This window comes from Leguminivora glycinivorella, chromosome 7 (genome assembly GCF_023078275.1).
Source record: "Leguminivora glycinivorella isolate SPB_JAAS2020 chromosome 7, LegGlyc_1.1, whole genome shotgun sequence".
NCBI classification, from domain to species: domain Eukaryota; kingdom Metazoa; phylum Arthropoda; class Insecta; order Lepidoptera; family Tortricidae; genus Leguminivora; species Leguminivora glycinivorella.
In genome coordinates this window covers 24,403,699-24,426,545 of record NC_062977.1, presented here as the reverse complement: position 1 = coordinate 24,426,545, position 22,847 = coordinate 24,403,699, and the positions used below count along the sequence as shown (strand labels likewise).

At 37.4% G+C, this 22,847-nt stretch overlaps 2 protein-coding genes across 2 annotated transcripts; one reads left to right on the top strand and one right to left on the bottom strand.

Moving 5' to 3' along the window:
- Window positions 1-208: 208 nt before the first annotated feature.
- On the bottom strand, window positions 209-22,235 carry LOC125228264 (lymphokine-activated killer T-cell-originated protein kinase homolog). The gene is made up of 6 exons (XM_048132762.1): window positions 22,051-22,235; window positions 21,543-21,838; window positions 20,839-21,034; window positions 19,260-19,381; window positions 18,817-18,886; window positions 209-557 (listed from the first exon to the last, which is right to left on the bottom strand). Exons 1-6 carry the CDS (start codon window positions 22,151-22,153, stop codon window positions 406-408), a joined length of 939 nt encoding a protein of 312 aa, XP_047988719.1. The 5' UTR covers window positions 22,154-22,235; the 3' UTR covers window positions 209-405.
- On the top strand, window positions 2,961-15,082 carry LOC125228265. Its single transcript, XM_048132763.1, has 2 exons — window positions 2,961-3,593; window positions 14,992-15,082. Exons 1-2 carry the CDS (start codon window positions 3,312-3,314, stop codon window positions 15,016-15,018), a joined length of 309 nt encoding a protein of 102 aa, XP_047988720.1. The 5' UTR covers window positions 2,961-3,311; the 3' UTR covers window positions 15,019-15,082.
- Window positions 22,236-22,847: the final 612 nt, after the last annotated feature.

The window sequence follows — 22,847 nt, the reverse complement described above, 5'->3', positions numbered from 1 at the left end:
GGGGTCCAATAGGGAACTTGTCTGTAGTTAAAATAAAATATTTTATACCATGCACGAAATAAAACATCAGATAATTATAAGAAAAACATGAACAGAAGTTATATTTAAATCCAATTTTATTTAATAAGTCAGGTAGAAATATATAAAGTAACTGAGTTGACCGTGACGTCACTCAATTCTATTACATATAAACTCCATATTAGCAAGTCGTTAAAATTCGTTTTGACAGTTCTTAAAAAGAAGCTGATTTGACTTGGAGGCAAGTAGCCTATTCATTCCACGACTCTTGACTTTCCGAACAGTCTCTATGTATGTATGTTTTCTATGGCTGAAGTTACAGTGGTCATGTTTCTTACATTATTTTAGGAAATATTTATACCTACTTAATACCTAGTATAATCCACTTCAGATCTTACTAAGCATAGCTTGGGCCGCGTCTGCCAGATGTTTCCCGTTGGGTCGCCTGTTGGGTTCGTATTCTGTGCACGCGTGGAATATACCGAGCGGCTCCGCGTATTGCGACACTTCTATATTTCCCGGGATCGGGGGACGGGTGCCTGAAATTAATTCAAATTAAAAAAAATTGTTTATTTATCAAACATGGTTTCTTAACGTGCCGAATTATTAATGTTGCATTCATGAGACATACCCGTGTGGTGACGGTTTAGAATTTTGCCACCCCCTTTCTTCCCATAGGTGTCATAGAGTAAAGGCGACTGTGGGATATGGGTCAAATTGTGGCGTAGGCGAGAGGCTGGCAACCTGTCACTGCAATGTCACAATTCCGTTTTCTTTCAACCCCTTATTTGCCAAGAGTGGCAATGAAACTTAAGTAATTTCATGTACTCTGCCTACCCTTTTATGGGATACAGGCGAAATTGTATGTATGTATGTATGAGATATAATATAAGAGTGATGATATTTGGTTTGTTTTTGAACATGACCAGACAGAGAGACAGGCGGACAGAGTGGTAGGCTTGTGTCGTTCACGAACTGTGAACTGTTAGGAATAAAATCCCATCAATGGCCGAAATGAACTGAATCTTTCCGTGCTCTGAGAATCGGTCTTTGCTCATTTAGTTCAGTATAGGATCGGCGAACGCGAGCGGTTTGATCAAGAACGAGTGTGTGACTGCGCCGACCGAGAGCGAGAGCTACTTAGCAGAGCAACAAAAAAAAGTCAAGTTTTCATATTAAACTTCGGTTAATTACAACCTTTCCGCCTGGAATGTTACTATCTGTTGACTATTCATATCATTTTGACACTATTTGGTCCCATTCGTTCTGGGGCTCAATTCGGCATGGCGAATTTGACGTTTCACGTTGACTCTCAAATGATAGTGGATTGGATCACGGGTTGTCGAATACGTGCAGCTGTCATCTGGATTGGTACTAGGTTGGGACTAGAGCTCAGGCAATGTACCGGATAAAATTTTTGTAACATTTATTTTTGATGGAGTATTTTTTAAGTTTTGAGTATTTTAAAAGAACGGACGTCTATCTTTGAAATAAATAACATATGACATTTTTATCACCTCGTATCTCCATTTTCACTGTTACTTGAAGTAAAATGTTTTTTTGCTAATAGACGGTCGTCGTCGTGCCAGCTACACCAAAAAATATTTAAAAAAAATATTGCTTAAAAATATGTTAGTTGATTAATCTCTTTGACTCAAAACTTCGCGATACGTCCGAGCCTTTCTAACAAAAAGATAAAATATTCACAAATAACACCTATTTGTAGAAATCCTAAGCACGGCAAACGATTAAATTCCCTTTTTTGGGTCAAACTTGTAATACTGGCAATACTTTTGGTACACACTTTTGGTCTGCATTTTGCTAACGTGTCACGACTCTAGTATTGATTCTACTTTGATTTTACTCTTGTGTCAAAGTGACAGAATGAGATTGCAATTCGAATCATCATATCATTACAAAGATATGAATTGCGTAATTTTACACGAATTTAATCTCTCATGGCCTGACAATACGAACCAAGGCATGCGTTCTCCTGAATGGCACAGTATATAGACTTTTTTGTCGATGGGTATGGCCGCCATGTTTGGTTTATGACACTTAGACGGGGATTTTGTCGTACCAAAGAGTAAATTGCAAGTTTTTTTCGGCACAACTTGGTTCCTCTACTCGTCGCAAGATGGCGTTGGCATTATTAAAATAAACAAGAATGACGTGCATTTGCGTCGGTGTAGACCCATCATGAAAACGTAGATATGATAATTATGGAGTTTAGAAATATAAGGAGCGAAAGCTTTAAGTATCAGAAGTGCACATATAAAAGAAAAGATAGGTGGCGCTGCAATAGCAGGGAGATAAGGGTTTAACAATCTCTTAGCCTTATCGGTAGTGACCCCACCTACGGAGCAAGAGGTCCCGGGTTCAAATCCTGATGAGATCTTTTTTATTTTTTTCTACTAATATTTTTCTTCAATTTATTTTTTATTTTTTTAATGTCCAAAAATATTTTGTTTTGTTGCTACTTTTCGAAATTTCATTCGCAAGACTTACAACATTACCTAAGAATCCTAATATGGGGCAAACAATGTTAAAGGGCTTAAATTAACATTTGTCTGAATAAAACAATAAATAAACACAAATAAAATACACAAAAAGAAAATGTATATAAAAAAAACCAAAAAGCAAAAAGATCGCTGTCAGAATCGAACCCGAGAACATCTGCGTACGAAGCCAGCGCACTACCACGGGACTACGTCTTGACTTGCTCAGTCCGACGAAATCAGCCTAGAGAAAAGAATGTCTAATGTCATGTCACATCGCTGATCATTGAGCGAGACATGCGCTCCAAGCGGAGAGATTTGTAACTGCAATTACAAGGCCTCAGCCGGTCATTTTTGCGATTGTTGTACTTCGACAGATGTTCCTCCTTTATACTTCTATACTCCCTGATGATAATTTTATATTTAAAAAAAAGTTAACGTGACATAAATTTGACAAATGTCTAAAAGAAATATAGTATCTTCTGTGTAATATCTTCTTCCGTGCACGTGTGATTTATTGTTTAGTCAATTTAAATATCACTCTAAGTAAGAACTGTTAGACAAAACACTCGTAGCATAATTGTATATTTCAATATATCACAGCCATACATTTTTATATTCTTTCAGGTGATTCAGCTTACCCACAGAGGCAAACACTACTGATGGATGCACTGACTTTTGGATGCACCTGTAGGATCTCCAGAAGCTCGTTATACCGCTTTACAAGTTCGAGCCCGCAACTGTATAGAGCGGTGTTTTGGGCGACTAAAAATCAGTTGGTAGTGTTTGTCGTCAATGGAGAAACTGCACTACAAGCCAGCAGCGGCAGCTAAGATCGTTAAAACGTGTTGTGTGCTTGACAATATAGCTAACAAAGCGAATTGTGAACTGCCTCCGCTGAACCGACACGAAGAACAGGAGCAGCAGCAGGAGCAGAGATTAGCGGCGGAGTTTGACGCCCGTCAGCAGAATGCTGTTATTTATTTGGCAATGGCTCCTGACAGGTGTTGGCTAAACAAAGAGCTGCAGCTGGGTCGCGCTGCTCGTCAAGCGCTTGTCCGGCAGTTAGCAAATTATGTAAGTAGTTATGGTAGGTCTATTTCAGTTTATAGTTAAGGTGAGCCAAAAAAGCTATATTTTAAGTTCACATCTTAACCATTAGTATAATTATCATTAATTTCATTACAGAACCCATTTTTTCCTAACTTTTGTGTCGTCATGGGAGTGTCGTAAATTAGGTTTCGGGGCTGCTGATTTCAAAATTAATGTTCAATTTGGAATCTGACATTTGACACAAATTCGTCATGGGTATTGCTATATTATATTAGTATAATCAAGAACCATTTAATACTGGACTGACATAGCCCATACAAAAAAGCGTACCCCTAAAAAAAAGCTCAATTTTTGGTTCAAAACTAGATGGCATTGTTTTGCAACCCGGGAGTTGAAAAAAACATAATTTCACCTATATTTTTACTTGTTTTTAGGGTTCCGTAGTCAACTAGGAACCCTTATAGTTTCGCCATGTCTTTCTGTCCGTCCGTCCGTCCGTCCGCGGATAATCTTAGTAACCGTTAGCACTAGAAAGCTGAAATTTGGTACCAATATGTATATCAATCACGCCAGCAAAGTGCAAAAATAAAAATTGGAAAAAAATATTTTATTAGTTTGCCCCCCTACATGTAAAGTGGGGTTTGATATTTTTTTTCATTCCAACCCTAACGTGTGATATATTGTTGGGCAGGTATTTAAAAATGAATAAGGGTTTACTAAGATCATTTTTTGATAATGTTAATATTTTCGGAAATAATCGCTCCTAAAGGAAAAAAATGTGCGTCCCCTCTAACTTTTGAACCATAAGTTTAAAAAATATGAAAAAAATCACAAAAGTAGAACTTTATAAGGACTTTCTAGGAAAATTATTTTGAACTTGATAGGTTCAGTAGTTTTAGAGAAAAATACGGAAAACTACGGAACCCTACACTGAGCGTGGCCCGACACGCTCTTGGCCGGTTTTTCCATTTAAATCCTTCCGACATCCGATATCGGATCGGATAAAAACGGACTAAGACACTATTGTATCCCATCAAAAACAAAACTTGTAAAAACACCAAGTCTTCGCAACTCAGTTTGTTCGCGCCCTTTTCATTCATTATCATTCATATCGTCCATCCCGTTCGCTCTTCCTTATTTTTATTTGTCGTGTCACCCGCCTTTTTGCCGACCTTCTTAAAAAATATAAGAAAATACGTCAATCTGCTAAACTAAAAGACATTCGATGTCAATGTGAAAAAATATCCGCAACGACGAATAAAGTTATAATTATTAATTAAATAAATAACGATTCGCGAGTGTACACAAGAAAGAGTGAACCAAGTAAATATTCGAAAGGGTGGCCGCCCGCTGAACTGTCGAGAAAACAACAGCAGTAAGTTCGGCACGCATCAATTACAATAATTTTATTTTTCCGTTTTATTTTATTTTATATTACAATAGTTCGTCAGGAACTACGTAATCGCTGGTCCTTCAACACAGTTCTTCTGGCGTAAAAAAGAGTTGAGATCCCTGTAATACCAAGTCGGTTAATTTATTCAGTCCCTAATACTTAAAGGACCTTCTGCCATAAATTATTACGTAGTTTACTAATAGCTATACTTTCGTATTTTGCATTTCTCATGATGCGTCGAATAGCATTCAAATGTATAAAATGAAAACTCGACTCGACGCCGCTCGATTCCGCATATATGTGGAAGCCAGGCTTTATGGAAAAAGTAGGTTTTTGTGACAACTACCAATAAGATTTTGCCAGGGAGACTAGAGATAAGGAGAAAAGTCTGTCGAAGTAGAACAGTCGCAAAAATGACCGGCTGATTCAAATTCAATTTAACCACCCTTGCGGATTTTATCGAACAGATCGAACTACAAATGAATACGAGATTATATGTAAAAAAAATCTCTTCTAAATTAAGATTAAACTATGCAAATGAGTTAACATTAAGAAATAATTATCCCTGAAAAACTAACATACTAAACAGGTCGCGCAAATTAGTTAGCGAATTCACCGATACCTATAGGTAATTATAGTCAAATCTTTAAAGTTATAGGTACATATATGAGATACATGAGATTATTTTAACTTTTGTAAGTTTGTACGGATACTACTCAGTGGGCCAGTCCGACTCGCACTTGACCGGTTTCTTTATGTTGTCGATTTCTCCGTTGTTACAGGACCGATTTCATTTTTTTTTTGATTGAATGTATATATGTATACAGATTTGAGATTAGTCCTATTTTTATCAAAACCCAGTTCTGATGATGGGATCCTGGAGAAATCAAGGCAACTCCTCGAATCTTGAAGGCATACATGTGGTGATTTTTGTGTTTTTATAAGAACAGCATGCATATACGTACGGAACAGTGACATTTGGTGCAGTGGAACTGCTGATGATGGTCAGAACGGAACTCCTCAAGTCTGAAAGGCACACTCATAGTGACTTTGGTATTTTTATAAGAACAGCATGCATTTATGTTCAGAACAGTGGAACTCAGTGCAATGGAACTGATGATGATGGAAATGGATCAGAATGGAACTCCTCAAATCTGCACGGCACACTTACAATGAATTTGGTATTTATATGAGAATAGCTTTAATTTAAGTACATTCATAACAGTGACATTTGGTGCAGTGGAACTGCTGATGATGGTCATAAAGGAACTCCTCAAATCTGGACGACACACTTATAGTGACTTAATTTTGTATTATTATAAGAACAGTATGCATTTACGTTCAGAACAGTGGTCGCGTTAGAGCTCGCGGGTTCGAACCCCGGATCGCACTAATGAGGTTTTTGGAATTTATGTGCGAAATGTCATTTGATATTTGCCAGTAGCTTTTCGCTGAAGGACAGCATCGTGAGGAAACCGGGTAATCCTAATAAAGCCCTAATTACCCATCGGGTTGGAAGGTCAGATGGAAGTCGCTTTCGTTAAACTAGTGCCTACGCCAAATCTTGGGATTGATTGTCAAAGCAGACCCCAGGCTCCCAAAGACCATAACTTTAATTTATTCAGGTATACATATATTGGTTTTTGTGTTATTATAAGAACAGCATGCGTTTACGTACGGTCGACTACAAAGAGATGTATACACTTTTTCAGCTTCTTGCATCGTAATAAGGTGAGAAATGGATACATCTCTTTGTAGTCGACCGTAACGAACAGTGACATTTAGTGCAGTGGAACTGCTGATGATGATCAGAACGGAACTACTCAAATTTGAACGAGACACTTATTATGACTTTGGTTTTAGGATTCCGTACCTCAAAAAGGAAAAACGGAACCCTCATAGGATCACTCGTGCGCCTGTCTGTCCGTCTGTCACAGCCTATTTTCTCCAAAATTACTTGAGTTTGGGGTTGGTGCAGTGGAACTGCTTATGATGATCAGAACGAAACTTCTCAAAGACGACACAAAAGGATCTTTGTTTGCTAAGCATATTGAGTTTTTAACTCAAATTTTGTCAAACTCGATTTCTTATAGGTAGTCGGATATTGGATTCATGACGAATTGAGGGAACTCCTTAAACCTTAACGGTAGGTATACGTTATTGATGTATTCATTTGTATTTCCATCAAATAACCAGACATTGAAAGCAGTTTTAAAAAATACACATTTCTACACAACATGGAACTTGACTGTACTTAAAATAAATTATTTAATACCATGCACGAAATAAAGCATCAGATAAATATAAGGAAAACATGGATAGAAGTTATTTTTAAATACAAATTCTATATAATTCGTCAGGTAGAAATATATAAAGTAAATGAGTTGAACGTGACGTCACTCATAGACGGAGAGCTGGCAGGATTTTGGAGTAGGTCCTTGAGGCAACCTGGAAAGGTGCTCAGATGCTTCTCTGATCATAGCCAACATCAGGTCTGCAAGTCTGGCAGCTGGGGAGCGGGGCTTTATCGAGCTATGAATTTTTAAAGATTTAATTTTTTGAGGCCCAAAAAAGGTGTTTGAGGCAACCTGGAATTATTAAAAAGTGAAAATAGAGTTCCTCAGAAGTCGCATAGTATTTATGCCAGATCATTTGGCCGGGTCCTTCACCGTGCCAGAACGGTACAAAGTGGTAAAAAAAAAATTCCAAAAAAGGTTCTTGAGGCAGTCTGTCATTTTTACCAGTGAAAGATGAGGGTCTAAATAGCCATGGAAAAATAATGCCATGACATGAGGTGGGGTCCGTACCCTGCCATTCGATCTTGAAAGTCAATTTTTTAGTTTTTCGTAAATAACTCGTAAACGGTGGCCCACAGCAAAAAAATATGTTAAACAGAAAATATCTACATGAAATTTCCTACAAGAAAGGTTATGTACGTTTTTTCGATAGGATCAATATATAAATGGATAATTTAGTACGAAAGTTTTTTTTAATCGATTACATGCTCCGTTTTTCGTCAATACCTCGTAAACGGTGGCCCACAGCAAAAAATTATGTTAAACAGAAAATATCTACATAAAATTTCCTATAAGAAAGGTTATATAACTTTTTTCGCTAGGATCAATTTTTTAGTTGGAAAGTATTTTTAAATAGATATTTGGGCCGTTTTTTGTTGATAACTCAAAAACGGTGGCTCACAGCCAAAAATAATGTTAGACAGAATTAATCTACATAATATTTCCTACAAGAAAGGTTCTATACGTTTTTTCGCTAGAATCAATATTTTAGTTGGAAAGTATTTTTAAATACATTTCATGGGCAGTTTTTTGTTAATAACTCGAATTCGGTGGCTCACAGCCAAAAATAATGTTAAATTAATTTTTATTAAGCAGAAACGTCTGCTAACGATTCTAAACATTTTTTTATTAAAGGAAAAAATGGAAAAATTAACGCTTCCGGCGGGACTTGAACCCGCACCATTTTTGCAATCCGTGCAATGCTCTTACCAATTGAGCTACGGAAGCCACGCCGGACTTCGCAAATCTTTCCATGCCTTTCCTTTTGTACACACGTCTTGGGGTGACGTCTAGCGCCATCTACCGACAGACTATTACATCTTGTAACGGCACTGGAGTCTCAGTTTCTGCTTAATAAAAATTAATTTAGTATGGGTTAGCACATTGTTACTGGTGAATTCTCAATATAACTTGAGAATCCCGGCTATCTCTTACGCTTTTTCCCATTTGTAGCATTTTTCAAATTTTTTTTATATCATTCTAATCTAGACCCTAGAGAGATTCTATGACTAAAATTGGAGCACTCTAGGATAAACTTGAAAAATCGACAAAAAACAAGTCGGCTATTTTGAAAAAAAAAATGGCGGCCTCAAAAACTGCCTAGGGTCCTCTATGACATTTGGTCGAGCACCCCCCCAATATCTCCCCCCGTTTAGCCAGGCCGTCCAACATTTTTTGACCCAAGAGTCGCAGACCAGATTCCATATTTTTCCCACACGTCTCCCCGCTCCCTCTATACAAAGACACTTCGACCGTCGAAATCGGTTTAGCCGTTCTCCAGATATAGGGAGAGGTTAGAAATCAGTGGGGTTGCAGCTATATATAAGACCGTATGCCTGTTTGCCACCCACGGGATCAAGATTTGTTAAGTCGCAGTATACAGCATTTCTCGGAACTATCTAGCTACTTACGAAAGCAAGGAGCGCCGGACGATCGAACGCAAGTCCGTTGTCTACGACCTACGAGCGCTCGGCGCAGACTGAGCGGGCCCGTATCAACACAGTGTATTTTATTCGAATTTTAGGTGCTTTAAAAAAATGTCTGTCGACAGAAAGGTCCTATATGTATAATTTTTTTCTTATATGTCAACAAGAAGTTCTAGTTTAGGATAATATTATTTAAGAGTTACAATAAATGCAGGAATCCCAGGAAAAATACATAATGTAAACCTCTTTTTATCGAAAAAATGGGGAAGATACGGAAGGTTATTTATTAAATCCACCATTTCAAATAAATCTTAAAATGTCAAACTATGATTACCTCGTACAGCACGGGGAGCATGGTCGCGCGATAGACGATAAAATAGCAGGCCGTCCCTATCGCACTATTTGTAAGTGCGATATCCGGACGGCCTGATATTTTATCGTCTATCGCGCGACCATGCTTCCCGTGCTGGATATAACAAATAGGATTGTGATCATTTATTACCCCAAATAACATATTTAACAGCACAATCACGATTCTAAACGAGTGATCCCACTACGAAATTTGAAAACGTCTACCGAAAAAACTGATTTGTTTTAAGTATAAAAAGACATATTTTAAAATATTATATTATGATTAACTAGCTTAAGATATGTTCTTTTAGGAACATTATCAGTTTTTTAATAATCACTTAAGTATAGTTTCTTTATAGTTTTGAATGAAAAATGTTACATTTTGCAAAAAACGCTCTTCTTTAGGAATAAGGCCTCTTAACCTTGGTTGATTCCGTTTCGCGCTACTTAGATAGAGGGATGCAGGTGGACGTGCTGTACTTTGATTTAAAAAAAGCCTTTGATCGCGTAGATAACGACGTACTCTTAAGCAAATTATGCAGCATTGGTTTCTCGCCTAAACTGTTTTGCCTTTTTGCTAGTTATCTACGTGATAGACGGCAATATGTGCAGCACGGATGCTATGTGTCGAGTGCCTACCCCACCCGTTCCGGGGTCAGTCAGGGCTCTATTCTGGGTCCTCTGCTCTTTGGTGTTATGGTCAATGATCTGGCCTTGGTGCCTAAGCATGCGCAATGCCTACTCTATGCTGACGACCTGAAACTAATTTACAGGGTCCAGGAAGATTCTGACTTACAATCTTTACAAAGTGATATTGATCGGGTTTATGAATTGAGTCTTGTAAACAAACTTCTGAAACTTCAGTTCAATGTTGACAACTGTGCGGTTATTACTTTTTGTAAAGCGCGTAGTCCCCTGTGTAGGCAGTATCTCCTGGGGTGGAAACCCATCGCCCGTGTCACATTGATACGGGACTTGGGGGTTGTTTTAGATTCCCACCTTAACTTTCATGAGCACATGACAATGCTTGCTGCAGACTGTTACCGCAGGCTTGGGTTTGTTGTCCGCAACGCCAAAGAATTTGACAATCCCAGGGACATAAAGCTTCTTTATACTGCCCTCATGAGAAGTAAGCTTGAGACAGCCTCAGCCGTTTGGAATCCCCATGAAGCGCCCTACATCCTGCTGCTCGAAAAGGTCCAAAAAAACATTTTTGCGTTTCTTTTATAAAAAAACCGGCCAAGAGCGTGTCGGGCCACGCTCAGTGTAGGGTTCCGTAGTTTTCCGTATTTTTCTCAAAAACTACTGAACCTATCAAGTTCAAAACAATTTTCCTAGAAAGTATTTATAAAGTTCTACTTTTGTGATTTTTTTCATATTTTTTAAACATATGGTTCAAAAGTTAGAGGGGGGGGGGACGCACTTTTTTTTCCTTTCGGAGCGATTATTTCCGAAAATATTATTATTATCAAAAAACAATCTTAGCAAACCCTTATTCATTTTTCAATACCTATCCAACAATATATCACACGTTGGGGTTGGAATGAAAAAAAAATATCAGCCCCCAGTTTACATGTAGGGGGGGTACCCTAATAAAACATTTTTTTCCATTTTTTATTTTTGCACTTTGTTGGCGTGATTGATATACATATTGGTACCAAATTTCAGCTTTCTAGTGCTAACGGTTACTGAGATTATCCGCGGACGGACGGACGGACGGACGGACGGACAGACAGACATGGCGAAACTATAAGGGTTCCTAGTTGACTACGGAACCCTAAAAATGTACGGGTATTACCGATTCTTGTACCCAACAAAATTCCTTTTGGGGACGTTGGGTTTCTTCTCGTTAGAAGTTAGGCGTAATGTCGTGCTGATGTCTGTTGCATGTGGTATTTTGAAGGGGAGTCAGATTGCCCGGTTTTAGTATCCCAGCTGGTCCGTCTATTTGTTCCCTCTGTGACGAAATATGCTTTTCGTGATGCCTACATTCACGAAAAGCATATAACCCCTACTGGCGGTGCCGGCCGCTCGAACCGTGTTTTGCCGCAAGTAACCGCTAGTTCGTGCACTGCAAATAGTGAATGAGTTTTTAGACGTGGCACCTAATGTTGATATTCTTGCGAGCAGATGGGCGTTTATACGTGACGAATGCATGAGGTTTTGTGTGGGATTGGATGCTAGGCCTTCATCTGTTATTTATTACTTTTATTAGTTATGTTATGGTATGTAATGTTTTGATTTTGCTGTTTATTTAATATTTAATTTTGTGTTACTTGTTGTAATGTTTATTTAAAATTCACGGTGCTTTAGTTTTGTATACTGTCATACTGTGTAATTTTCTTTGTGTAAATAAATAAATAAATCTATTTAAATATAATAATATTTTTTAACGTTATCATTATCAATTTTAGGATAGATCCTAGCGAAAAAACGTACAAAACTTTTATTGTAGCAAATTTTATGTTTGTTATTCCCGTTGAAGATTGATTTAGCTGTGGACCACCGTTTTCGAGTTATTTGCAAAAAACGGCTCGTGTAATCTATTTAAAATACTGTCCTACTAAAATATTGATCCTAACGAAAAATCATACATAAAGTTTCTTGTAGCAAATATTATATAGATTATTTCTGTTTAATATTATTTCTGGTAATGGGGCACCGTTTTTGATGTTATTAATAAAAAGCGGCCCATGTAATCTATTTCAAAATACTTTCCAACTAAAATATTGATCCTAGCGAAAAAACGTATAGAACCTTTCTTATAGGAAATTTTATGTAGATTTTATTCTCGTGAACATTTTATTTAGCTGTGGGCCACCGTTTACGAGGTATTTACAAAAAACGGCCCATGAAATCTATTTAAAAATATTTTCCAACTAAAATATTGATCCTAGCGAAAAATGTTATAGAACCTTTCTTGTAGGAAACCCTTATTCATTTTTCAAAATACCTATCAACAATATGTCACATCGTTAAAGTTGGAATGAAAAAAATATCAGCCCCCACTTTACATGTTGGGGGGTAATATTATGACGATTATTTCTGTATACCATTATTTTTGCTGTGAGCCACCGTTTTCGAGTTATCAACAAAAAGCGGCCCATTTAAAAATACTTTCCAACTAAAATATTGATTCTAGCGAAAAAACGTATAGAACCTTTCTTGTAGGAAATCTTATGTAGATTTTTTTCTCGTGAACATTTTATTTAGCTGTAGGCCACCGTTTACGAGGTATTTACAAAAAACGGCCCATGAAATCTATTTAAAAATACTTCCCAACTAAAATATTGATCCTAGCGAAAAATATTATAGAACCTTTCTTGTAGGAAATATTATGAAGATTAATTCTGTGTAACATTAGTTTTGGCTGTGAGCCACCGATTTCGAGTTATTAACAAAAAACGGCCCATGAAATCTATTTAAAAATAATTTCCAACTAAAATATTGATTCTAGCGAAAAATGTTATAGAACCCTTCTTGTAGGAAATATTATGTAGATTAATTTTGTGTAACATTAGTTTTGGCTGTGAGCCACCGATTTCGAGTTATTAACAAAAAACGGCCCATGTAATCTATTTAAAAATACTTTCCAACTAAAATATTGATTCTAGCGAAAAATGTTACAGAACCTTTCTTGTGGGAAATATTATGTAGATTAATTCTGTTTAACATTATTTTTGGCTGTGAGCCACCGAATTCGAGTTATTAACAAAAAACTGCCCATGAAATGTATTTAAAAATACTTTCCAACTAAAATATTGATTCTAGCGAAAAAACGTATAGAACCTTTCTTGTAGGAAATATTATGTAGATTAATTCTGTCTAACATTATTTTTGGCTGTGAGCCACCGTTTTTGAGTTATCAACAAAAAACGGCCCAAATATCTATTTAAAAATACTTTCCAACAAAAAAATTGATCCTAGCGAAAAAAGTTATATAACCTTTCTTATAGGAAATTTTATGTAGATATTTTCTGTTTAACATAATTTTTTGCTGTGGGCCACCGTTTACGAGGTATTGACGAAAAACGGAGCATGTAATCGATTAAAAAAAACTTTCTTACTAAATTATCCATTTATATATTGATCCTATCGAAAAAACGTACATAACCTTTCTTGTAGGAAATTTCATGTAGATATTTTCTGTTTAACATATTTTTTTGCTGTGGGCCACCGTTTACGAGTTATTTACGAAAAACTAAAAAATTGACTTTCAAGATCGAATGGCAGGGTACGGACCCCACCTCATGTCATGGCATTATTTTTCCATGGCTATTTAGACCCTCATCTTTCACTGGTAAAAATGACAGACTGCCTCAAGAACCTTTTTTGGAATTTTTTTTTTACCACTTTGTACCGTTCTGGCACGGTGAAGGACCCGGCCAAATGATCTGGCATAAATACTATGCGACTTCTGAGGAACTCTATTTTCACTTTTTAATAATTCCAGGTTGCCTCAAACACCTTTTTTGGGCCTCAAAAAATTAAATCTTTAAAAATTCATAGCTCGATAAAGCCCCGCTCCCCAGCTGCCAGACTTGCAGACCTGATGTTGGCTATGATCAGAGAAGCATCTGAGCACCTTTCCAGGTTGCCTCAAGGACCTACTCCAAAATCCTGCCAGCTCTTGGACCATCAATTCGATTTCATATTAGCAAAACGTTAAAATTCGTTTTGACAGTTCTTAAAGGGAAGCTGATTTGACTAGGAGGCAAGTAGCCTATTCAACATTCGTAAGTACCTTTCACCAGAACTCCAAAAGCGGCGGTTTTTTAGGGTTCCGTACCAAAAAGGTACAAAAGGAACCTTTATGGTGCCGTTCCGTCCGTCTTGTGTGTCCGTCCGTCTGTCACATAACTTAATATCTCGAGAACTACTTATATTACGGCTTTTTAACCGGAGCTACAGTCCGGTCTGGGAGAAAGCGAAAGCGCAACTTGGCATGTATTAAGTGCAAAATAGCAATAGAGAGCGATGAAAAAACATTTTCCCCCTCACTAGCTCGGAAACACGTGTTTTGTCCTTTAATACCAGTGGGTAAAAACGCATTTTATCCACTAGTGGGTAAAGTAATTTGACCTTGAATAAAGTCAAATTAACTGCTTTAAAATTGATAAATGTAGGTGAATCTAGTAATAAAGATGATTTACCACCTGTGGAACTACTGGAAGCAGTGATAAACGCATTTTTTGCGTTGTAGTTTCCTCGCTATAGTGAGGGGAAAAGTTTTGTGTTACACTCGGGTGCAAATGTATTTTACTTCTCGTGTTTTAAAACACGCAAGTTTAGAGTTCTATTCTCGAACCACTCACTTCGCTCGTGGTTCAACTATAGAATCCTTTCACTTGCTCATTTTTCAATTCCACACTCGGCGTTAAAATACAACTTTGCCCCCTATAGCATAACAAATAACTGTTAATTAATGTTCATTGACTATATCACCATTATTACAGGAATGCGGAGCACCTTGCTACTACTAAAATGGAGAACCCGGACCTGTTAGCGACATGGAACTGACCAGGACCGTCGTGGGCTCCTCATGTGCCACCCCGGATACCTTTTCTGATTGTGGTGTTTACAGTACAGTAGTGTACATATTCATGAAAAAAAAATTGTAGGTACTTTTTTTACATTTTTAAAAAACGCACTCTGCTTGGTTTTGGAGTTTCGACTTCGTGCTAGATAAAAACCCCCAGGCAAGAGCAAACAATTTTTTTTCCTAGCCTATATTTGTGACCCACTGCAAAGGCCTCTCTTTTCTTCCGCCACCCATCACGTTTTGCCGCCTGCTTCGGCTAGCCGCAGCAAAATACGTCGAGGTCATCTCGCCTCGTTTTTTTTGGTCTACCTCTGCCCCGACTAGTCGGGTGGTGTCCAGTTAGCAAACTATACACCCTGTTTCTATTTTAAATTATATGTGTTGTATTCTTTTCTTGTACAATAAAGTGTTTACTTACTTACTTTTTTGAATTCCGTTAACTTTAAGGGAAGGTTCTTTAGATTAAATACGATTAATTTCTCAAAAAAGCTAGCGTCTTGACTGTTACGTTTACCGAGTTTGAAAAAATAATAGTTATTTGTTTTACAAGGGGGCAAAGTAGTTGTTTAACTGGACGTGCCAATATTGATACCTGAGCAAGGGAAAGATTTCAATATTGAACCGCGAGCGTAGCGAGTGGTTCAAAAAGTGGAATCTTGAGCGTTGCGAGGGTATCGAGGCACGAAGGTAAAAGGAACTTTGCCACCGACTATATATATAGAGCAGCGAAGTGGTCCAATGATAGCAACCTTCCCCTAATAACTCTTTCATTAGATTTTTATAATATTAGGTAAAAGACATGGAGACAGCCAATTTTTGGCTTCACTTTTTAACGTGCTAATTCTATAGAGCCAGGTTTCTGGGCTCTCTGGTGATTCTGTGTTTTAAACACATCTTTAGAATAAAAGCTTTACCTTATGTCAAAAAAGTATTTTATTTGAATAAAGGTATTTTGAAGATACCTATTTTGCATTTTGTATTTCAAATACCTTTTTCTAAAACTATTTTGTATTTTTATTTGAAATAGGTAAAAAACCAAAGTATTTGCATTTTGTATTTAAATACATTGCTGGAGAGCATCACTTTGTTTTTCTGTCAATGAAAAGAAGAATATAGTAACTATGTATGAAGTCCATGTAGAGGCACTGCGTTTCAATATTAAGTATCAGTGTGAGATAAGATTTTTCAAAATAATAGTCATGATATTTGTTTAATTTGATAGTCACGTGTATTTAAATTGTAGTAAGTATCTACATTCGTTTAGAGTTTATTGCCGGGTGTGGCCATACTGTAGATAGAGCTCTTTCTTGTACTGTGCCCTTAGGTTCCCCCTTTGTAATAATTGCAGTGGTTCTTCAAATCATACATGCGGTAAATAATGCGGTCGTGGCACGGAATATCTACTAGCTGAAGAAGAGTTACTGTCAAAGTAAAATGTGTAATCACAGTGCCTATACTGCTATCTCTCGACACAGGCTTAAAACTTTTGAACCACAGTTTTGAAAAGTTGACCCATATTCTTAGCTTGATATGAGTTAAAGTGTAAAATACTAATATTGGCGCCATCTAGCCGAGCACCCCCCAAAGGTGTAAAGCCATCTAAGCCACCGTACCTTTTTCTTTATAGTTCTGAGTTTGGCCGTTTTCTTCCTATCTGTCTATACGGAGTTATATAATTGTCTTCCCCTGTTGTAAATAGCAATAGTAACAATAGTTGTGGAGTATACAGATGTATGCGACTAAATAAATGTACAAATGTGTTCTGTGACACAAACAATTAAGACATCAAATAAAGTTTAACGAAGCTTGTTCAGTTGTTTTATTGGGCATATTCTATTATATTTACGATCGAATGCAAAAGTATCTCCAAATGTGGTGTTACCATAGGTACAATATTTTGTGTTGTAGAATTAATTTGCCAGTGTAAAATACTAACACAACAAAGAGTTTGCACATTTTTGTCAATATTTTTGTAGGTAAGTGCGTACTATACTTTGTCAAACAAGTGTGTCAGTAAACAAGAACAAAGAAAACTATATGCATCCTTTTCTTTAGGGTGCTATAAAAATACAACTGTATTTGTATATCGGCAGCAATATTGTGGGCATGGCAATCACATTGAATTTTAAGCGTAGCGAGGGATTTCGATAATAGTAGGTATTGAAATGTTAACGCCCAAGATGTAAATTATTAATTATGTGACAGACATTTAAAGGTATGCAAACTCGTTGCGTTAATATTCTGTACTGACAACAAAGTTCTCGAACAGAAAATTGTCAGTTTGCTCCCTCGTAGAAAAAAAACAAAGTCCCTTTTTGTGTGGGTGAGGTAAAAAACTAATTTCCGCCTTATACAAATCATTATTATTATCATAATACAAATCATTTATTCTTGATAAATATAAACAATACAAACACATATTTAATAGTTGTGTTTGTATGTCATTGAAATGAAAACATTGGCACAAAAAAGATAGGAATTTCAATTGCAGTTTAATGGATTTAACATGTTCAAGCTATTTTGTCAATGTGAATGAGGAGACACACTGACATGTTATCCCGCCGGGCACTGACATTTTAGGCGGCGCCTGTACGTAAGTGTAATAATGGGCATGTCATTGTCGTTCATATGTGTGAGAGAGAGAAAAATATATCTTCTTCTCACTCTCACGTATTAAATTCTTGGACTTGGACTTATAAGGTGGCGCCATCTGTCACAAGCTTCGAGTGTGCCTCCTCATTGAATTTCAATGCAAACCCCTTGTATACTAGTGTCTGTACAGAAAGTGAGGAGTCGTGAGTCGTGGAATGTATTAGACCCCATATATTTCACGACTCTTCACTTTCCGGTCAGACTCTATGAATGGCGGCTCTGTAGGAGAAAAAAATTCAATTTAAGTATTTTGTAAAATGTGTGAATGTACTTACGACTTGATCCGTAAGCGTGGTTTAGAAGCAACTTGAGATTGGGTGACGTGTATATACCTCCTATAATTTGTGGCGTTTATTTCATAATGTGTGGAGCTAGCATTATGTGACGTGTAGATGTCGGTTTCACAAAAATAACGCTTGTCAATAAAGCTTCATTGCTGCTAAAATTCGTTTAATAATAGTCTTTATCGACCATCACCAGTGTAACCTCTTTTTGATAGCCGGTAAATGACATGTTTAGTTCCGCTACTCGCCACCGCATCGTGCACAGCGTTTCCATAGACAAAAAGTCTAGCGACCAAATCCACATGTACCAAAAGCTGTCAACGGTAAAAAGGACACATGAATCATGTACCGTTTTGCTTAATGTAAAAAACTATAAGCCCTATTGTACTAAGATAAAGTTGATTTTAGATTCATATTTTTTTTCAATTAATACGTTTTGGTTGGCTCAAAACCAACTTGCGATCCGATCTCACATGCGACCATTATCCACAGTTGATTTTGAAATGATACCACTTGACAGTTAGATAACGGTTCGAATAGGGCCCCTGATCTTTCCGACCGCAGTGGTCACTGATCTGTCTGAACTAAATAAGCAAAAGACCTAAAAGAGCGAACTAGTTCGTGGGAGCGATTGAACGAGATCGGAGCGCTCCGATCAACGAACGAAATGGCACAAGTCTACAGAGTGGCATCATAAGGGTTCCTTTTGTACCTTTTTGATACGGAACCTTAAAAAGAGCCCTTAGTCCTTATTAAAGATAGGAATTATCAAAATTATTTCTCACATTAAATTATATGCTCACCATATTTATCAGAGAAGTAGTCCTCGCTCATGGACTCGTCCATTTCACTGTCCATCTCCATTGTTGTATCCTGCAAGTGAGTTAAGTAAAATTTCAAGTAAAAAAAATACTTCAAGCATGTTTCCAATACATAGGTATACTGGTATATCTATTCAGAAAACACGAGGTAGATTGTATTTATGAATTGCAGCACTTGCTTCATGCTGCCTAGGAATAGGTTGTAGGATTTGTAGGTTCATTACACGATGAAAAATAGCCAAAATTAGGAAATTCACGTAGGTTCTCAATTTGCTCTAGTGCGGTTAACTATCAGCACCACCCCCCTACCCCCCGTTAGTACGCTAGCTTTAACAAACGTAAAAACAGGTATTTAAAACTTAAATCTAATTGCTTCCCCCACATTAGGCTTTCAACAGGCAAAAAACCCAACGTGTATAACTTGCCTGTGAGTGTGGAGGAGCCAACGCCATCATCTCCCATATAACAAGTCCGAGGGGCCAGATGTCTGTCTTTGATGTCACTTCTCCACCGTGGATCACTTCTGGGGCACTCCAGGCTTCGGTCCCTGAAAAATGCAAATTAAAAACTCAGGTAAATGCTACTAAATTAATTCATGACTTTACTTGTTCCATAGACTACTTGGCCACATCTCAGACACTGGCGATCAAATATATGAAAGAGGCGCGTTCCTAGCACACATTCTAAGCTCGTGTAGGTGAACGCGTACCATGCTTGTGTGAGTGAGATATGACTTGTCGACTGTTCTCGTTTTTGACAGGCGGTAACTGTGAGGAAGGGGTGGGCGGCACTTTCAGTGGGGAGCGGGAGTGGCCATACTGTACGATAGTACTCTTTATTATACTGTGACTGTCACAGTTAAAACAAACAATGGCGCACTGCCAGAAACCAGTCGTTATATTATAACCCTCTTGTATGGCGAGAACCCGCCCAGTGGGTTCCCCGACATCTGAGCAAAGTTCACGAGTCCCTACCAGGAGTACCAGGCGGGTTCATGGTGCCTGTGGAATTTATGGACTGATATAAAAAGTTTACTAACATTTTAAAAGCCAGCCAAAGGATGTGACCAACTGACCATGAACAATAATTTTGCTAATTTCAAATTGGGTAAACCCATTCTGCTAATAATCAGCAATAAGGTTTAGGCAGCGTCCACACTTATGAGCAGGGTTCGAAAATATCCGATATTTATAATAAATATCAAAATATCGGATATTTATGATATATATCAACTTTGATATATATCCATTTTGTATGGAAGGCATATTATTATATTTATTATTTTGTTGCACTATTTCTGAATACTTACAACTTTAGATAAGGAAAATTCTACTAAAAAACATAACGTTTAGTAAAAAAACAGTAACAAACACAAAAAAACTATGTTTTTAACAGTGTTACATTTTTTAAAACCATTTTTGTATTGCAATATTTATAAACAAATGATAATTATCGAATATTTATATCCATTGATATATATCGTCGAACGCCGCTGGATATATATCCGATATATATCTTGATATATATCCTCGAACCCTGCTTATGAGACGCATGTCTTGCGGCGCGGAACGGACGCCACGCCGCCTGGGGCGCGTCTTACGTCCTTCCTATACAAAATGTGCTGAGGAGACGTTTTTTGAATTACATTCAGGCGGCGTGGCGCGGACGTCCGTTCCGCGCCGCAAGACATGCGTCTCATGAGTGTGGACGCTGCCTTAGTCTTTTAGATGTGAAAGTAAAGAAGAATTTCCTGTCTTGTCTTATTTTATTGTACACTCGAGAGTTTGCATGACCATCTCGTGAGTGTGCTTAATTTTTAATACAATGATTAACCCCCATATTCATAAACAGTCACTAAAGTTATCAAGCCGATAAAGTTTGTTTGTCCCTTCCCGTCGTATTGGTGTGATAGAAAGGGACAAACGAACGTTATCAGCTTGATAACTTTAGTGAATGTTTATGAATTAGGGGGTTACTCTTTATATATATACAATTTGATCATACCAAAATACACAGCCTTCCCCGCTTTCTCCATATCCACCTTTCCGTTCTCGTCCAGCGGCAGTGTGACCCCGAAGTCACACAGCTTGCAGATCACAAAGTCTCCATTGACGAGGATGTTGTAGGACTTCATGTCTCCGTGTAGAATCTGCATCTTTGTGTGGAGGTAGTCAAGGGCACTGCCGATATCTAGTGCGACCTGAAATTACAGAATTAGCAAATAATGACACTGGTGCGAAGTAAAAAAATTATAGATTATTTATTCAATATTATACTTGTTTGCCAGCATGTGGTAAAAAAAACAAATAGGGGGATTAGTGTCTTGCTGCTGTTCAATATAGTATTTCACAAGTCAACAAGTACCTAATAATAACCTCATAACATTTATTTTTAACACCCGATGGCAAAAACAATGGGGTGTTATATGTTTGACGTGTCTGTCTGTGGCATTGTACTTCGTAGCTCCCGAACGGATGAACCGATTTAAATCTGAGTTAGTCGGAAGCGCTCTGCAATTTAAAGAAGTAGGAGCCAGGAAGTTAGGGACTATTCACACACAGGAGACGCATGTCCTAAGAAGCGGAACGGACGTCGGCGCCGCGCCGCCCGCCGCCGTTCCGCGTCTTACGACGTCGCCACGAAGTGTGGGTTGCAGCTTAAAGATTACGTTTCACAATTTATCAATGAAAGCTTGAAAAACAACAAACCTTCAACATCTGCTTTGGACTAAACGGCTCTGCTCCATCATCAATCCTATTCTCAATCATATCCCCCAGCGACAGATCACAAGCCTCCATCCCGAGATACAGTATCTTATCATTACTGAACGCCCTAAACCCGACTATGTTCGGGTGAGACATGCGTTTCAACAGGTCAGCCTCCGCCTGCAGCCTTTCAGAATATACTTTGCAAGGTTTGACCCTCTTGTTGATCATTTTAAGCGCCCATGGTGAGCGGATTTGTCCGGCTTTTGGAGAACGAACAAGCTGCATCACGTTTACACCTGTAAATTGATGAATCACTAGTTTATTTGCTAAATTCGAGACTGCCGTTCTGCAAAAATGCTTAATGCTTTACACAGAATTATTAAAACTTATTTTGAAGCATTAACAAGATATATTATGCAACCAAAACAAATGAATTCTTTATTTTAGTTTTTAAACATCTTTTGTTTAGTTTTATTGTTTTTTCTAACGTCAAAATTAAAATGTTTACCTGTTCCATATCCAAGCCTACTTAAATACGGAGATGGCGGAATTGTAATCTTCTCGTTCAATTCCGACGCCTTAGATTTAACTGGTGTTTTGAATTCACTCATTGTTGTCAAATTACACACAATATATTAATTAAAAATCAGAAAAACTGTTATATAAAACAAATCGTAAACACAAGAGCACTAATGTCTGTAATCAAACGTTACTCGTTCGAAATTCAAATTCGATTCGATAACGCGTCAGGAAAAATGACGTTTGTAAAAGTGTTGCTAGCATTAAATTCAACTTTGATGCCCGATTCGATTAATCGATTTCATTTCATGGGACGAAACTCGAAAGACAAGCTACGTAGTGTCATGCATTTGTAACAGATGGCGGTACTAGCGGCGTACGTTGTTAAAATACAGTGAAACCTAGACAATTGTAAAATGTACATAACTATTTTCTTTAATATTTAGTCCACCTTATACAGAAAGGTTTTTGCCTATTTAATTAAATTTACACTCACAGTATTTTTAGTTACTTCTCTCTCTATTCTTTACATAGATGGCGTTGCCAAGGACCAAGGATGAAGGAATATTTTCTAAACCATTAAAAGTCTTCTAAACTTTAAAAGTAAATTGCCGTTTATTAAAACATACAAAAATTAGATACAATACATATTATAGATACAGATTACATAATTCCATAATCAGAGAATCAATCAATTCATCAAGAATCTGTAAAAGAAAGCTCCTAAAAAAAAAAAAATCATAAAATGATATTTTTTTGATGTAAATGTAAAAAAGTATTCTACAG

Bases quoted from the DNA above. Each gene is read 5' to 3' on its own strand.
- LOC125228265 (XM_048132763.1), top strand. From the start codon at position 3,312: ATGGAGAAACTGCACTACAAGCCAGCAGCGGCAGCTAAGATCGTTAAA. The intron at 3,594-14,991 runs GTAAGTAGTTAT...CCATTATTACAG, and splicing joins TCCGGCAGTTAGCAAATTAT to GAATGCGGAGCACCTTGCTA.
- LOC125228264 (XM_048132762.1), bottom strand. From the start codon at position 22,153: ATGAGTGAATTCAAAACACCAGTTAAATCTAAGGCGTCGGAATTGAAC. The intron at 19,382-20,838 runs GTATGATCAAAT...TGCATTTTTCAG, and splicing joins GGGGAAGGCTGTGTATTTTG to GGACCGAAGCCTGGAGTGCC. The intron at 558-18,816 runs GTGAGCATATAA...AATTAATTTCAG, and splicing joins CTACTTCTCTGATAAATATG to GCACCCGTCCCCCGATCCCG.